Raw genomic sequence first — 16994 nt, 5'->3', positions numbered from 1 at the left:
CAGGCTGGGACTCGAGCACTGGTCCCCCGAGTCTGCACTTCGTGCCTGGAGCACCGGCCCAACATGGCTCTAGCGCAGTCTGTCACTGACCTTTGACCTGATGGCCTCCTTCCTGCGAGCGTCAGTTTCATCTGCAGAGGACGGATGGGGAAGGAGGTCACAGGGACAGCACCAGCCCCTGGCCCAGGGAGTCGTCAGTCTCCTGTAGGTCTATTGACCCTCAGGACAGGGAATCCCCTTCTTCCACTTGGGGCTCCGGGAACACAGCCAGTGTCCCAGCCCTTTCCGGCCCACACAGACCTGCTTCACTTAAAGTGGTCTCCAGATCGGGGGCCACCAGGGCGGACAGCCACCACAGGCTCTGGGGCAAGGTCAGGGAGCATTGGGCTTTGCACCTTTGGAAGGGGCGGGGCCACGGGCAGAAGGGGCGGGGCCATGGGCACTCAGCCCTTGGCGCTGCTCAGGACACAGAGCTGGGGCCCCCTCCCACCCACTCAGAGTGATGGAGCAGCACTTCAAAGGGGCCAAGACCTCCAACCACCACTGCTGTCAAAACAACGGCTGCAGCCGCCAGAGCTCCGGGCCCCTCTGAAAGGCTGGGCCTTGGGGCAACTGCTCCCTCTCCCGCCCCCATCTACGACCTGCCTGGGGTCGGGCTGGGGACCCCACACACTAATCAGTCCCACCCGCTGTTGCCAGCTCCCCGCATCCCCCAAATCCGAGCGTTAGCCCCCTTCAGGTCCCCCCAGGGACCGCTCCCAGAGCCCAGGCAGCAAAGGGCCCCAGGTGTGCCTGCGGGGCAGGGGAGGGCAACTTTACACTGAAGCTGGTTTCCCCGTCACCAGGGTCTGCTGTGGCCAGTGTCCTCACGGGGCCCTGCGCCGGTCCGACCCGCCGCCAGGACGGGGGAGAAACGGGTTCGGTCACTCACAGTGCAGGGCAGGGACGAAATACTCCAGGGCCTTGCAGTAGAGAGAGAGGGCGGCCGCAGGGTCTGCCTCCTGGTCCTTCTTTACAGCTTGCACGACCAAGGCAGTCTGGCGCAGAGAAGGAGGCAGGGGAGGGGGTTAGGGGTGTGGCACGCCCAGTTCCCACTAACTTTTCCCATCCGTGGGCGGAATAAATTTTCTTATGCGCACCGAGGTGTGTGCAGGGGCGCAACAGGCGACGAAGTGGGGCTGTGCGAGGATTTCGGTCCCCTGCTTCGGTTGCAGGTGTTTCCTACTGTCCTGCAGTGACCTGAGGGGCGGGGGGGTGCCTCAGTTTCCCTCGGCACAGCATCGGTGCAGGGTGGTGAGGGGAGGTTCGGAGTGATGACTTCTCACCCATAGGCCAGGCCCTCCCGACTCCTTGTAACCTAGGCAACCAGGTGACACCTTTCTTCTCCGAGAAACAGGACGGAGGCGGGCGGAGGGGCCTGGCTGGTTGGAACTGGAACTGGGCCGGTGAGTGGGGCAGCCTGGTCTGGCTGGGGAGGGAGGAAGGGGACCAGGGCCCGGCTCAGGGACCCCTCTGGGCCCCTCTCCCCGAGACAGATCGCGCTGACGGCTTCTGGTTTCTGTGCTGACAAGTCTGTTCTACGCCGGGTCCCTCTCGCCTCGGAACCTCCTGCCGAGCGAGAGTCACGTCTGCCTGCGGCTGGGGGCAGGGCTGGGGGCAGGGCTGGGGACCCCCCCCCCCCCGGCACACCACCACCAGCCACACACGTTGCCAGCTCTGGGTGCTCTGCCAATCCGCTGAACGGCACCTGAACCTCCCCTGGGCAGCCGCCCAAGCGCTCAGCTTCTGGGGGATGCAGCTGGCCAGGCCAGGGGCTAGACAGCCGCCCAGAGATCAGCTCGGGCGTGACGCACACCAGCTCTGCTGCACTGTGCCCTCCCCTCCCAGCGGGGCCCCCGGGCAGTGCCCACCAGAGCTCCCCACGGAGCAGCCTGGCCATCTGACTCACTGCTGTGCTCAGGCTCTCTGCGCTGGGCATGTGCTCCATGTCCACGAAGGGGTGAGCAAAGAACTCCTGGAAAGAGATGCGTCGCGCCGGGTCCCGCTCCAGCAGGCGTTGCAGCAGATCCCGGCACTCCTGGGAAAGCCGGGGCCGGCTGGGCAGCTGGGAGACAGAGAGACAACAGGCGGCTGCGCATGGAGCCTTTGAGGGCTTGAGGCCTGGCCAGCTGGAGAGAGCCAGGGCCACCCCTGCACATACCACTGCCTGGGGGTGGGACAGGAGGCTCCCCAGGAGCTCTCCCAGCCAGGCCTCCTGCCCACCCCACCTCTCACGCCTGGAGGCAGCTCTCCAAGCTCACCCACGTCTCCAGCACCAGCCCAGGGCACGGCGACCTTGCGATGGTGCCTGACGCAGACGTTGGGTCCCCAAAGCCCAGGCCTACGGTGGCCCTCCCCTTCCTCCGGGCAGGGCCTCTGGAGCCATCATCTAAGAGCGTAACCAATAGGGTTTTTCTTTAACCAGACTGAGAGGTCTCAAGCAGCGGTGTGCAATAGGAATTCAAAGATCGCTACACTTGCGGTTATCATCCTTCCGTGCTCCCTGCCTCCCCTGCTCTAAATAAATGCCCTGCCTCTGTCCCCAGAGCCAGGCACCCCTAGCAACCTTTCCGGGGCAGAGTGCTGAATTTTGACCTTTTGATAGGCAGGCCTGTCCTCGCCTACAGACAGCCGGCCAACCTGAACTGAATTCTCACCAGCAACTATAGACCACAACACAGTAACTCTAAACCTGGAACCAATCCCTGCAACAAACCTCGCTGCCAACTCTGCTCACACACCTACACCAGCGATACCATCACAGGACCTAACATCAGCCACACCATCAGGAGCTCTTTCACCTGCACATCTACTAATATAATAGCTGCCATCATGTGCCAGCAATGCCCTACCGCGATTTACATTGGCAAAACTGGACAGTCTCTCCGTAAAAGAATAAATGGACGTAAATCAGACCTCAGGAACGGTAACGTACACAAACCGGTAGGGGAACACTTCCATCTCCCTGCACACTCAGCAACTGATTTAAAAGTAGCCCTCCAACAAAAAAACTGCAAACTAAAATGCCAAGAGAAATTTCGGAGCTGCAATTCATTTGCAAATCTGACACCATCCACCAAGGACTGAACAGAGCCTGGGAGTGGTTGGCCCATTACAAAAGCAGTTTCTCCGCTCTTGATGTTCACACCTCCACATTAACTGCTGATAATGGGCCACATCCCCCCGATGGAATAGACCTTGTCAGCTCTGGCCCTCCCCTTTATTGGGACCCGCTCTTTAAATCCTCCTCTGAAACACCCCCCTTCCATGCATCTGACGAAGCGGGTCTTTGCCCACGAAAGCTTACGCTCCAGAGTATCTGTGGGTCTACAAGCTGCCCCAGGATGTGTCGTTGTTGAAGATACAGACTAACCTGCTCCCCCGCTGACCCAAGTGCCAGCGACACTTTTAAAAGCCACTAATAGTCCTTCTTACAAACAGCTTCATTCCTCACTAAATGCAGATGCCGAGTTTTGCCGGCTAACACGCCGGCTCTCCCTGGCTCGCCACACGGCAGCGTTTACAAAGCGGAGACCAGACTGGCGGATGAAAGTCACAGGAAAAGCCACACTCCAGTCACCGCAATCGGAGAAGTAAATTGCGTGGCGGGTAGCAGGCGGCCAGACCCTCACCAGCTGCGCACAGACATGCTTGTGTCATTCGCACAGGTCGCCCTGGTAAATACTTGTGGGTTTAATATGCACGGGCCTCCCTCTTCCCCGAAGGTGAAAGAAAGCCAGTGTGTCCTGGTGCAGCACACGTATAATAGACTGGATGGGATGAGGCTCTGGATGTTTGCTGGCACCCTGTGCTGCGTGGCCACAGTACGTCCAGGCTCCAGTCCTGAGCAGCTTGTGGTCCTCAGCCAGGTCCAGTGCTTGGGCAGCCGGGCAGAATGGTCCCCAGTGAGCCCTGGTTGGCAAGGCAGCGTGACCCCCACCACACCTTACACCTCCATGCCCTGACTTCTGCACCCTCCAAACTCCTGCCTAGGCCTCCCGGAGTTTGAACCCCAGTGCCACGCTCCAGCCCCACTCTCTGAGAGCCCCGTTCGTCACAACGCGTCTCCTACCCACCCCATGCGGCGAGCGGAGGCCTGCAGTGCCTGGTACGGTCAAAAGCCTCCGTCTGCAGCCAGACTGGAGAGCAGCCGCCGCCGCTAACAGGAAAGCTGGATGTCACTATTTCATTACAATAGTGTCCCGCCAGGAGACCCCACCCAACAGCTCCCACTGTCCCCAGGTTTAAAAGACCAGCGCTCAAGAGGAGTAAAGGGAACTTAGCTAACAGAATTTACTCTGGCAAGAAACTCACATAAGAAGATAAGAATGGCCATACTGGGTCAGACCAAAGGTCCATCCAGCCCAGCATCCCATCTGCCGACGGTGGCCAATGCCAGGTGCTCCAGAGAAGGAGAACAGAAGACAATGATCAAGTGATTTATCTCCTGCCGTCCAACTCACCAGTAACAGGTCATGGGATCCTCGTTCCACGAGGACCGTCCTCGCTTTCCTACTCTTGTATGATCGCTGGCTGGCGTGTAATTGTTCCCAGCGGCTGTGTAATTCCTTTTGGGGGGTGTAAATCAAGGGAAGGTGGCGGGGTAGGTAATTCCGTTACAGTCCGTTACGACTGTAGTAAAAATGAGGGGTGATTTAATAGCAGCCTTCAGCTTCCTGAAGGGGAGCTCTAAAAGGGATGGAGAGAGGCTGTTCTCAGTGATGACAGACGGCAGAACAAAGACCAATGGTCTGAAGTTACAGAGGGTGAGGTCTAGGTTGGATATTAGGAAAAACTACTTCCCCAGGCAGGTGGTGAAGCGCTGGAATGCGTTGCCTAGAGAGGTGGTGGAATCTCCATCCCTGGAGGTTTTTAAGTCCCGGCTGGACAAGGACCTGGCTGGGATGACTCAGTGGGGTTGATCCTGCTTGACGCAAGGGGCAGGGCTCGATGACCTCCTGAGGTCCCCTCCAGCTCTGTGATTCTATGAAATTATACTACAACAATGGGGCAAGGTACAGCTAAGCAGGACTCGAGTTTCACCACATAAACTGGGGTCCAAGAAGAAAGACAAGAAAGAAGGAGGAAGAAGCAGGGAAAAGACCTGAAAAAATCTCCTCTGTCAGACAGTCTAAGACCACAGCTGCCAGGATTCCTGTGCACGACCGTAAGGTGCTGCAGCAGCATCCGGAGAGCCTGAGGTTGTCGTGCCGAGAGGGGAAGTCTGCCAGCCTCTCGCAGGATGGGTTAGCAAGGCCCCGCGTGCTTAGCAGGGATTCTGCTTGCTGGGGACTTGCCAATAAATAGAGACGACACATGCTACTGTGTCAGGCTCTTTTCGGCGGCACAGACCCTGCAGACCTGCCGAGAATCACACCCTGAGCCCCAGGAATCGGGGCAGGGTGGGAGTTTAAATGAACAGGGCCTGGGCAAAGGGGTGTGGCCCTGGAGTCAGGAAGGGACCATGAAATTTGCGCAGGTAACAGTCAGTAATTGAAGGGGTGGCAAAGGACACTTCTCCCCTGCCACCCCAGGCTGTCAGCCCCTACCCAGCTTGGGGCCAGGCACCTCCTCTAGAGGCTTTTAGTTATAGGCTGCTTAACCTCAAGTTTGCCCGGTGCCAGGTGAGTCCACACAGAAAACATCTGCTGCGGGCCAGGCCGGCCCGGCGCCATTCGATGGTTTGGACGCTGACTCTCCCCATCGAGCTGTGCTGTGCCCTGCCAGGCCTCACTCCCACACCAGCTCCCCCCCGGCCCCACTCCCGCCCCGACTGCAGGCCTGCCCGGTGATGGAAGAGGAACAACTGATGGGGCTGGCGGCCTCGCGGCTGGGAGGAAACCTCAAATGATCTCTGCCCCCTCATTAGCAATCCCACGGAACCCCTAGTGATGGGGTTCAGGGGTCCCCAAGCTCTGCACCCCGCCGCAGGCAGGAGCGACTCTCACTCAGCAGGTAGAGCATTAGGCGACAGAGGCCCAGCTCAGCACAGAGGGGTCAGCACAGCCGGCAGAGACGGTCATTCCAACCCATCCTGGGGAGAGGGGCCCGAGGGGTGCCTCCAGCCGGGGTCTAGCCCCCATCAGTCCAGGCTGGCTGCCTTTCATCTCTCTCCCCCAGACTCTACCTGCTGCCTCTGATTCAAACCCAGCTCAGCTCTTCCCTGCTCTTTGCTCAGCTTAGGTTACAGCCCCAGGGGGTCATCCTCAGCCGCTGGGAGCTGCTCTGCCTGTCACACACACATCCAGCCTGTCTCACTCCCCCAACCCCCACTCCATCACACCCCTCTCGGGTACGGCTGCCACATGCAGACAGCTCTGGGGTGGAACACAGGGATGCACTTTCTGCCTAGAAGGCTGGCAAGAGGCTTTGTGATCCAGCCGGATGAGAGGCAGGAACCACAGGGAAGTCAGATGATAGCATCTCCATGGCCACAGCCACGCGGGAGGCCTGGGGGATTCGTTTCTCCCTCCCCTGCCTGTCACGTAACAGAGCTGCTATCTCTGATAAAGCCCTTGGGCCGCCCTCTGGCAGAGCCCATCACTTCTCTTGGCCCGTTGAGGTCACAGGTGGAGGACGAGAGTCAGTCTGATGAACGAGATGATCACTTGGAGCCGCAATGAAAGAGAAGTCCGGGCCAGCAGGAGGTGCAGGGGGTTCGGATGAGGGCCACAGCCCACCCAAACTCCAAGACAGGTGTGCACACGGCACAAGGTGCTAATACAACATGCTGGGAGGTTTCTCTCTGCAAGGGGCAATGGGCTTTGCCAATTCTGGGCACTATTTGGTGGGTTTGTATGGCCCCAGCTCCTGCAGTCAGACAGTCGCTTCCAGGGTTTGTTGAGTTTGGAATAGAGAACACAGAGGGGACATGATAGCGGATTTCAAGCACCTAAACGGTTGTTAAAAGGAGGAGGGAGGAAAAAATTGTTCTCTGTGACCTCTGAGGATAGAACAAGAGGCAATGGGCGTAAGCTGCAGCAAGAGAGATTTAGGTTGGACATTAGGAAAAAGTTCCTCACTGTCAGGGAGGTCAAACGCTGGAATAAATTGCCTGGGGAGGTTGTGGAATCTCCATCGCTGGAGATATTTAGGAGCAGGTTAGACAGACACCTGCCAGGGATGGTCTACACGGTGCTTGAGCCTGCCATTAGGGCAGGGGACTTGATGACCACTCAAGGTCCCTTCCAGTTCGAGTGTTCTCGGAGTTGTATGGAAACCTAAACTTTCATTTTATTAAAAAAAAAAAAAAAATCCAGCCCTTTGGTGGTGGAGAAAATTAACATGAGCCCCCACCCCACCTCTCTTCACATCATCCAAACGCAGGAAGACACAAAGGAACACAGCATTTATTGTGGTTAAGAGTCTCCTGATTTTCAAGTCACTCTCACAGTTTCTTGGCCTCTGGACGGCACTTGCTGAACCTCCAGGGCTGGCGAAACTGGAGGTCGGCAAGGCAAAAACATTGCAGGTTTGTGCCAACTGCACTGCCTGGGTTACACCCAAAGCTATTCAGAGGCTTCTACGCTTTTGTGCGCAAAGACCTGCTCCGGCAGATGTTGCATCTGATGAAGTGGGTCTTTGCCCAGGAAAGCTTCTGCTCCAAAATATCTGTTAGTCTCTAAGGTGCCACAGGACTTCTTGTTGTTCTCCAAGATACAAACTAACACGGCCGCCTCTCTGATACTTGTCAGAGGATTCTGACTCTCCTCCCTGCACTCATACGCTGCCTGCAACCTTTCCCTCTTTTCAGCCCCTGCAAGACGATCAGTTTTTGCTTTTGTTTGGGGCCAGCTTCAGTTTTGCTGCTCGTTGGTTTCGCTTTCGGGCGCCACGGGGCTGGCCCGGCAGACGCCTCCTGGGAACAACTGTTTGGTTTTGAAACCCTCTTTGTGGAAGGTGATTTTTAAAAGTTCACAGAACTGTTTCTTAGGTTGGGTAGTAAGTTCCCAGTGGGGTTTTAAACACACGGTCTATACTTTGGACATAATAGCATCTCTCCTTGGATCAATTGTTCCTAAGGCTTCCCCATGCATCTGGGTCTTTTCTCTTCTCTGCTTCCTCCTCATCCAGTCTCTACTGATTCCCCTCTCCCAAATCTGATGCCTCCTCAAGTCCTCTCTGTCTATGTCAGGACTGGAACACAGGTCAAGGCCTCTACAGACACACAGCTCCATCCAGCAGCAACTTATGGAGCAAATCCAAATCACCAGGGGTTCTCTACGCCCCAAAACACTCACACTCCTACCACCTGCACAGGCTCCTCAGTGAAAGCCAGGTGGGCTTTGCCTGCCTGCCTGAGTCAGACACCTTAGAGCAACGGTTCCCGATCTTTTCACCAGTGCGGCCCCCCTATCAGCCCCTCAGGTCGTTCACTGACCCCTACCAAAGCCAGTCCTAGCTGCTAAGTACACTTCATTCAATGAAAAAAGGAAACCCCAACACAGAATTTCCAACAGCCATTCCTAACGTCATTGGAGGAGATTTCATTTAAAACTAATCATCGCTTGGAACGTTGCAATGTGTTATAAACATGTTTTCTATGATCAATCTTTTTTTTTCTTCCACCCCTCACAAACCCACGGCAACACCCTCACAGCCCCCTAGGGGTCCACGGACCTCAGGCTGGGAATCACTGCCTGAGAATAATGCAGGGCAGTGGGTCAGAGAACGTCTGGTTGGCTAGCACAGATGTCACCCCCACCCACCTGGCCCCCAAGACCTCCTGGCTGGCCCGGCCTTACCTCAATGGCTCGGTTGCTGCGGATTTTCTCCTCCAGCTCGGCAAACGATTTGGAGAAGAATGGCGGCCTCCCAAACAGCGCCTCTGGGGAGGGGGCAAGAAACACCATGGGTTAGTCCTTCCAAAGTTAAAAAACAGTAGAGGATTTCAAGTACCTTGGCAATGTGATAGCCAATGATGGCTCCCTTGACAAAGAAATCAATGCCAGAATCTGCCAGGCCAGCCGGGCACTGGGACGTCTGAGAGCGCGAGTGTTGAATCAGCACAATATCCCACAGTCCAGTAAACTGAAAGCGTACAAGGCTGTAGTCCTGACCAGTCTCCTGTATGGCTGTGAAACCTGGGCCTTGTACAGAAAACATATAAAACTGCTGGAGGCTTCCACACACGCAGCCTGAGGTCAATACTGGATATTCAATGGCAGGGCAGAGTTATGAACCTGGAAGTCCTGGACAGAGCAGGAACCACCAGCATGGAAGCCGTGATTCTGAAAGCCCAGCTTCGCTGGACAGGGCACGTCATACAAATGGAGGAGTCGAGAATCCCTAAGCAACTCCTCTATGGTGAGCTCTCCCTGGGCGGAAGGAATCCAGGTAGGCCTCACAAGAGGTATAAAGACTGCGTGAAGGCCAACATTGCTCCTGCTGGTTTAAAACCAGATCAGCTGGAGCAGCGTGCAAAAGACCGACCAGGCTGGCGTGCTCTCGTACGACAAGCGTATGACAACTTTGAAGAGCAGCGACGCGTGCGCCTCATTGATGCTCGTGACAGGAAGAAAGCGACAGCAGCAGCCGCACCAGCAGAGCCAGGACAATTCCCTTGCCCCCACTGTGAACGCCCAGGCCGTTCAAAGCTTGGACTCCTCAGCCACATGCGAGTCCACAACCCATAAGCCTGTGCAAGCTCAAGACGTCATCGTCGAACACGACAGGCTACCTGCGATTACGGCAGGAGCCGAGCAGCTGCTGCCTGACTCAAAGCAGACACGCTGTTCAGAAGACTCGGGGACATCTGAGGGAGGGAGATTGGGACCTTCAGAACTTGCAGAAACTTTCTTCTCCCCACCCCAAAGGCTGTTTCTGATGGTAAAAATGGCAGAAGATTTCGCAGTGACTCTGGGATTAAGGGCAGTCTCGCAGTTCACGCGCTGCTTTGGGTCTCAAGAGACCTGGCTTTAGTTCCTGGTTCTACCACAGATGTTCTCCTGTGTGACGGGGGCAAGTTATTTGGACCTTGATCTTTCCAGAGCAGCGGTTTTCAGCCGGTGTGCCGCGAGAACTAAGCATGCCATGGAAATTTTGTCAATTTCCCTTCCCCTCCCCACAGCTCTTTGCAGCGGGAAGGGTGGGGGGGAATTCGTGAATTTCACGGCACACTTAGATGACCCCAAGCCAGCTGGGAGCTCTTGGAGAAAGGCTGCCCCAGTCCCAGCTTGCAAGGGGTTGTCAATTTCCCTCCTGCAGCCCTTTGGCAAAGCCTCTGTGAGGGGAAACTGACCAACCCTGCACCAGCTGGGACTCAGGCAGCCTTGCTCCTTGAACCCCCAGTTGGCCTGGGGCTCTCAATTCACACCCCCGTCCTGGCTCTGCAGATTGCTGAAGGGAGGGGAAATTGACCAACCCGGAACTGGCTGGGGTCTGCCTGATTCCCAGCTGGCTGGGGGTTGGTCAAGTTCCCCTCGCGGAGGCTTTGCAAAGAGGCTGTGCCCTGGGATTGTTTGTCTCACTGAAGCATGCCCTGTTACTGAAAGGTTGCGAACCGCTGTCTGAGAGCCCTGCACTGAGGGATGGGGGTGAGGGTTGTCTCCACGTCCGATCTGCGCTCTGCAAACAGGGCCGGCCTGCAGACATAAGGCGGATAGCCGCGGATTTGCAGAGCTCTACTGACTTTCACGGATACCAGTGAAAGCTCTGAGGGATCTAGGCCTTTGTCTCAGTACACCTCAGTTCTCCAGCCTTAGGACAGAAGTCACAGCCCTTCCCAACCTCCCCGGGGCAAAACAAGCGCACGCCACAGACACACCTAAACAGAGAGTGGGAAGACCCCAGTCAAGTACTAGGCACCTGTTTCAGTGAGATTTTCAACTCTGACCCAAGAGATCCAGACTTTAGGGAGATTATGAAACTTCACATCTCCTGGGGTTTGCCCAGCACCGGAGATGGGGTATGTAGCAGCCACACTGGGAGCGCCATGGCCTCAGCAGGTGCTGCTGGGAAAACACAGGTAACCAGAAGGCAAAGGGTGAAGATGATCAGAGACGGACCCTTCACTCACCAGCCAGAGGCAGGGGACCCACCGTAAAGGATGACCCCCATGGACCACAGGTCCACACGGGCATCATACTGCTGGCTGCACACCATCTCGGGGGCCATGTAGAGCGGGGATCCCCGGAGCACGTGCTTCTCATCCCACGGAGACATGTACTGTGCAAAGCCAAAATCTGCAAAGAGCAGAAAGGACAGGTCAGCCAAGGAGGTGGGACGGGCCACCTTCCTACTAGGGGCTGGAGGGGTGGCTCAGGAGACCGGTAATGAGATATGCAGCTGTTCCCCTGGCTCACATCCAGCCCAGATCCAGAGCGCCTCAAAGCTATTACCACCCGGGTGTGCGGAGACAGCTGGCAGGTCTCGGGGAGTCACTGCCTGTGCCTTATTGGCAAAGGACCCGAGGGCTGAATGGAAGCCGGAGACCAAACTCCCCGCAGACCCGGACTCTCCGGAGAGTGGACACAGCAAAACTTGCAGAGGGATCTTCCTTTCACAGGAGGGGGAGCCCAGGGATCCAGAGACCATCCTTCCCCCTAAAGCCACCCAGCCCCACCCTCCAGGTTCCTGGTTACAGCCCTCAGCTAAGGGGGCCCCAAACTCCACCGCCGGTCAAGGCCACATGGCCCGACACCTCCCTGTTCCCCCTGCAGTTCCAGGGAGTGAGGCCAGGACATAGCCTGTGACATAGCCAGCTGCCCTCCCCAGGCTCCCGCCCGCCCACCCACCTCCCCTCCACGCCAACCTGCCAGCTTGAGGTGTGGATTCTCCCGAGAGCTGAGGAGAATGTTCTGAGGCTTCAGGTCCAGGTGGGAGATACTCCTGTCATGAAGGAATTTCAGGGCACAGGCTGGCAGGACAAACAGACCCAGTCTGAGCTGGGAGGGACATCACAGCGCTCTCCCTCCACCTCCAGGACTCCACTTCCTTCACCGGCTCCCCCCAAGCCTCTCCTCTTCCTAATGCCCCAGTTTTCCCTTCCTACCCTGATCCAAACGCTCCCTCCTCCCCGGGGGCATAAGGCGTCCCAGGGCTTTTGCCACAAGAGCAGAGGGGATTGCTCCAGTGTCCTGCCCACATTCCAGCTCAGGGCAACTCTGGTCAGTTTCCGAAGTGGAAGTGTCACCCAGCGAGCCCCCCAGGACTCAGGTTCTGCAGCCCAGGGCCAGCGAGAGGGATGGGCCCGGGGGTCCCCTCACCCAGCTGCTGCAGAAAGAGCCGCGCCACCTTCTCCGGGAGCATCCGCCGCGTCCTGATGAAACGGGACAGGTCCCCCCCCGCGCAGAACTCCATGATGAGGTAAATGTGGTCGTTGTCCCACTGCAAGACACACGCCGTCCGTCACGCCAGCGGGGGCTGGGCTGTCTTGCATCCCAATGTGACACAACAGGGGAGTGAGGACCACCAATCTGTAACTCCAGGGTGGCCACCTGGCTGGCTCCTGCTTCTCCAGGGCTGCTAGCAGGGGCCTGCCTTCCTTGGCACTTGCCCGTGGAAGCCAGTGGCTTGCGTCAGGCGCATGCGCCCAAGCTTTGCTCAGGAACCTCCTGCCAGCTGTTCATGGGGGCAATAGGGGAGCTAGCTCAAGAGGCACCTGGCTTCAACGCTTCAGGAGCACGTCCCCCTGAGCTAGCCCTCCGAAAATTAGCTAGACCTCAGAACCTCCTTCCCCCACGAGCCCCGGCACCGCTGCACTTCACCTGGAAGTCCTTCAGCTCCACAATGTGCGGGTGGCGGATGGTCTTCAGGATCTCGATCTCTGTCAGCAAGTTCTCCACGGATGCCCGGTTCAGGCTCTTCTTGTTCACGCACTTGATGGCCACCACTTCCCGGGTGTCCTTCTGGAAAGGGAAAGGAAGCCGTGGGGCAGGGGGAGGGAATCAGCATCCAGAAACTTCCCCGAGGGCTTGAGATCCAGAGGACACCTGGTCAGCTACCCAGAGCCAACACCTACCACGACCGGGTGCTGTGCGTGATCTGAGCGGTGCCGGGGGAGGGCGTGTTTCACTCTACAGGAGCAACGTTCAAGCCCTAGCCCAGGGACCCCAGGAACGGTCTCATACGCTGAGCATACGCAATGGTGGAATTCTTTGAGGACAGACAGCCTAGTGGTTAGGGCACTAGAAGGCGACCTGGGTTCGAATCCCCGTTCCCCCGCACGCTCCCTGCACAACCTTGGGCAGTCGCTGAGGGTCTGTCTACACTGCCTTGTAAACCTGGGCGCCGCTTGTTAGATGTGGATCTCACATCTGCCTTCCTGCATGACACAGAACCTTTGATTCAGGGTCACACTGTCCCCTCCCCCTGTTCCACATTCACCTCTCTCCCTTCCCGACCTCACTGCAAAACGACAGAGTGTGGGACTCCAGTCTGGACCCACCCCAGGAAGGAGCTGGGCCCAGATCCTCAGCGCTCACTGACTTAGGCAAACAGGTGTCTGGCATTGGAGTGCAGAGTAAACACCCCCATCGCGTCACCGTGCCTCAGTTTCCCCACCCATACACTAGAGATAATGGGGCTGCCTGACCCCACGGGGGGTGTGCGAATACATACATTAGCAAGTGTGGGGGGGTGCACAGATACTGGGGTAACATGGCCAGGTAGCACCCTTACATCTCTCCCCATATCATCCCCGATGGTGGCATAACCCAAAGAGTGGAGTCCCGGCGACCAAGGGGCCCAGTGCTGGGGGACAGGAGAGAAGAGGCAGATTCAAGCCATGGCCTGTCTTAGGAAAAGAGCCCCCACAAACAGGGCCAGAGGGGCTCTGGAGCAGGAAACCCCCTGGGGAAGGAGAGCCCTGACCCCGCCAGGCCAGGCCAGGCCAGCTAAAATAGAAACAGCTTCCCATAGGATACCAGGGGTGAGCGGCACAGGGCAGGCTCTGCTTTCAGAGGGATCATTACTCATAATATGCTGTCCCTGTCCCCATGAAGCGCCCCCAGGGTGCTGCAGACAAACAAGGACTCCCCCCAGCCTCCCTGCAGAGGACCCTCACCCCCACAAATGGGGAAACTGAGGCACGGGGCACAGGCTTGCCCAAAGCCGCCCAGGAGGGCCAGGGCAGAAAGTGCTCCCCGCCCAGGTGGGGCTTTCTGGGGGCAGACCAGCTTTTGGGGGCTGATGGAGCCAGTTCTGGGCACAGGCCGGCTCCTGAGTCAGGGCCTGCTAAGAGGCTGTGTCTCCCGGGGTGGGGTGTGTGTGTGTGGGGGGGCTGCTGAAAGCATGCTCAGGCTCCCACTCGGCTCTGCACCCCCCACCAGGGATCCAGCCCAGCCCCCCTCTCGATGCACCCCCCCAGGGATCCAGCCCAGCCCCCCTCTCGATGCACCCCCCCAGGATCCAGCCCAGCCCAGCCCCCCTCGATGCACCCCCCACCAGGATCCAGCCTCCCAAGACCCACCCCCACCCCCCGCTCCACCTCTCCGGGATCCAGCCCCGCCCCCCGAGCCCCCCATTACCTTCCTGTAGGCTTTGTACACCGCCGCGTAGGTGCCGCTGCCCAGCCGCTCGGTCAGGATGAACCCCTCCAGGCGCGGCGGCGCCCAGCCGGCCCCGGCCCCGGCTCCGGCCATGCCCGTGCACAGCCCGGCGGGCAGGGCCCGAACCCGGGCCCCGGCAGTCACTTCCTGCTTCTCTTCTAGGGGGCGGACACCACGGAGCCTCTGCCCTGCGCTGCCCCCGGCGGCCGCCGCAGGCACTGCAAGGGGAGCGGCGGGGCTTGAGCGACCCCTGGTCCCCCCACCAGCCCCCTACAGGAGCCCGCTCGCAGCCTCAGAGCCCCTGGGCTCTTTGCTCCTGCACTGAGGTCAATAGGACGCTTACGCTGTCCATCAATGCACGCAGGGCTGGGGAATAACTGGACAAGGACCGTGGGCAAAACCCACCCCACAAAGTGCTGGGCCCTGCCCAGGAAACGTGTGTCTTCTCCTCCCGCAGTTGCAAGGAGCTCGGGGGTTGTTGATGACAGCAGCAAGGAGAAGAGTGGGAGTGGTTTTTAGGCCAGCAGCAGCCCTGGAAGATTTTTCAGTTTCAAATTAAAAATTAAAATAAAAAAATTAAAATTAAAAAAATTAAGATTTTTGAGTGTTGAATATACATATTCCAAACCCTGGGATTCATGTACTGAAACAAAAAAGCAGTCCAGTAGCACTTTAAAGACTAAGAAAATAATTTATTAGGTGATGAGCTTTCCTGGGACAGACCCGCTTCTTCAGCCCATAGCCAGACCTGAACAGACTCAATATTTAAGGCACCAAAAAAATAGTTATCAAGGTTGGCAACCTTATCACCCTGTCAACCTTGATTACTATTTTTGGTTCTCTGTGGCTTAAATATTGAGTCTATTCTGGTCTGGCTATGGCCTGAAGAAGTGGGTCCGTCCCATGAAAGCTCATCACCTAATACATTATTTTGTTAGTCTTTAAAATGCTACGGGGCTGCTCGTTTTTTGGGTTTTTTTTTTTTTTTATAGTATATAGACTAACACGGCTATCTCTGTTACTATTCAACATGTATTGAAATACGTTAGATGCCAATCTGGGGACGAACCTGCATTCTTCCTCTCTGAAAAATTGGCAGCATTTTGTACTTCGGAAGTGAAGGAACCCTGGGGAACCAGGCCCCCATGTGCAAGACTAAAGCAACAACTTCATAGGCTGACGTAGCGTCTTCATAGCAGTGTGAATGTCTGGACCACCAAAGCTCACGTACTACAGTTCAAGAAGCCCAGCTCCATAGTTCTTTGGCCACTCTGGTAGAAACAGCAATATACCCACCGAGGACATCATCACAGATGGTGCTTTTGAAACCACCCACAGCCAGACTCAACCTGGAACATTTAGAGCTTAGCGCAGGAGCCATTGCAGTTTGAGCTAAAAGCCAGCTGGCTGTCAGAGGGAACTCATTCTTTCTCTGTGTAAGGGGTCTAGGTGCCCCTACATGCAACAATGAACAACGAGGTGTGTGGGTTACGCGTGGTTCTGCCAGGAGGGCAGTGGACTGCATTTGATGACCTCTCAAGGTCCCTTCCAGGTCTAGTAACTGTCTATGATCAGATTTTTTCCCCCCCCAGGCGCAGAACTGCTCGACCTATTTTCACCCAAATCGTTTCTGTCAACACCGCTTCAAGAAAAAAATTCAAAGTTCAACTTGTATCCATTGACATTCTGTCAAAGAAAAACTAAGCTGGAGGAAGTTTCCCATTGTCCAAAGGTGCTGGGTGGGTGTTTCAGAACCCACTGTTTTAATTTTGAAGCAAAAATAGTTTTTAAGAATTTTCAAATGTTCGAAAGCCACAAAAATTGGATTGCCCCCAAGCGCCGCTTTTGGACGTTTACTTCAGAGGTTGCCTCACCCTGTGGTTGGGATGAAAAAAATTGCAAGGCAACAGGTTTTGCTTTTGGATGGCAAACATGAACTGCTTTCCAACACACCGTAAGTACGAGATAACTCTGTGCTGCAGGGTCCATCACCACTCCAAAAACCATGGTGTCCACTTTTACCGTTAGCTTCCACACAAAGAGGGCAGCCTGGTGCATCCGAGGCAGCGAACGTGGCAAAGACCATGCGGCAAACCCAGGTCACTGTTGGAGCTGTTTTAATTAGCCTGAAGTGTGGGGTGCATCAGATCAGGGAGGCCTGGGAGATGCCAAGTGGCGATGCTGAAGGGGGCAAAACTGGGCCTTGTCCACATGTGGACATTCACGGAAGCAGCTGTTCTGGAATCAGAGTGGTATAACCCCCTTGAGAGCACTAACTGGAGGTTTTCCTGAAACTCCTTCAGACAGGAATTAATTTGGAAAGCCTGGAGCAGGTTCAGCAGAGGGCAACAAAAATGACTAAGGGGCTGGACCACAAGACCTATGGGGAGAGGCTCAGGGATCTGGGCTTGTTTAGTTTACAGAAGAGAAGACTGAGGGGTGATTTGATAGCAGCCTTCAACCTCC

General features: G+C 56.6%; 1 protein-coding gene across 4 annotated transcripts in view; it reads right to left on the bottom strand.

Annotated features, from left to right (window-relative positions):
* ULK3 (unc-51 like kinase 3) overlaps positions 1 to 14748 on the bottom strand; it is a 34068-nt gene extending 19320 nt beyond the window's left edge. For 2 of the 4 annotated variants that reach the window (XM_075006912.1, XM_075006913.1), the window contains exons 1-9: positions 14508 to 14744; positions 12747 to 12887; positions 12246 to 12366; positions 11792 to 11896; positions 11079 to 11222; positions 8784 to 8866; positions 1949 to 2104; positions 932 to 1037; positions 91 to 131 (exon numbers count right to left, since the gene is read on the bottom strand). In XM_075006912.1, the coding sequence (XP_074863013.1) occupies positions 91 to 131; positions 932 to 1037; positions 1949 to 2104; positions 8784 to 8866; positions 11079 to 11222; positions 11792 to 11896; positions 12246 to 12366; positions 12747 to 12887; positions 14508 to 14621 (1011 nt within the window). In that variant the 5' untranslated portion in view covers positions 14622 to 14744. Of the gene's footprint in view, positions 1 to 90; positions 132 to 931; positions 1038 to 1948; positions 2105 to 8783; positions 8867 to 11078; positions 11223 to 11791; positions 11897 to 12245; positions 12367 to 12746; positions 12888 to 14507 lie in introns of all 4 variants that reach the window. The other 2 variants (XM_075006914.1, XM_075006911.1) reach the window with 2 other exon arrangements.
* Positions 14749 to 16994: the final 2246 nt, after the last annotated feature.

The sequence above is a fragment of the Carettochelys insculpta genome, chromosome 12, assembly GCF_033958435.1.
Source record: "Carettochelys insculpta isolate YL-2023 chromosome 12, ASM3395843v1, whole genome shotgun sequence".
Lineage (NCBI taxonomy): Eukaryota > Metazoa > Chordata > Testudines > Carettochelyidae > Carettochelys > Carettochelys insculpta.
Note: the sequence above shows the minus strand (reverse complement) of the source record. Positions and strands in the feature narration are given on the sequence as shown.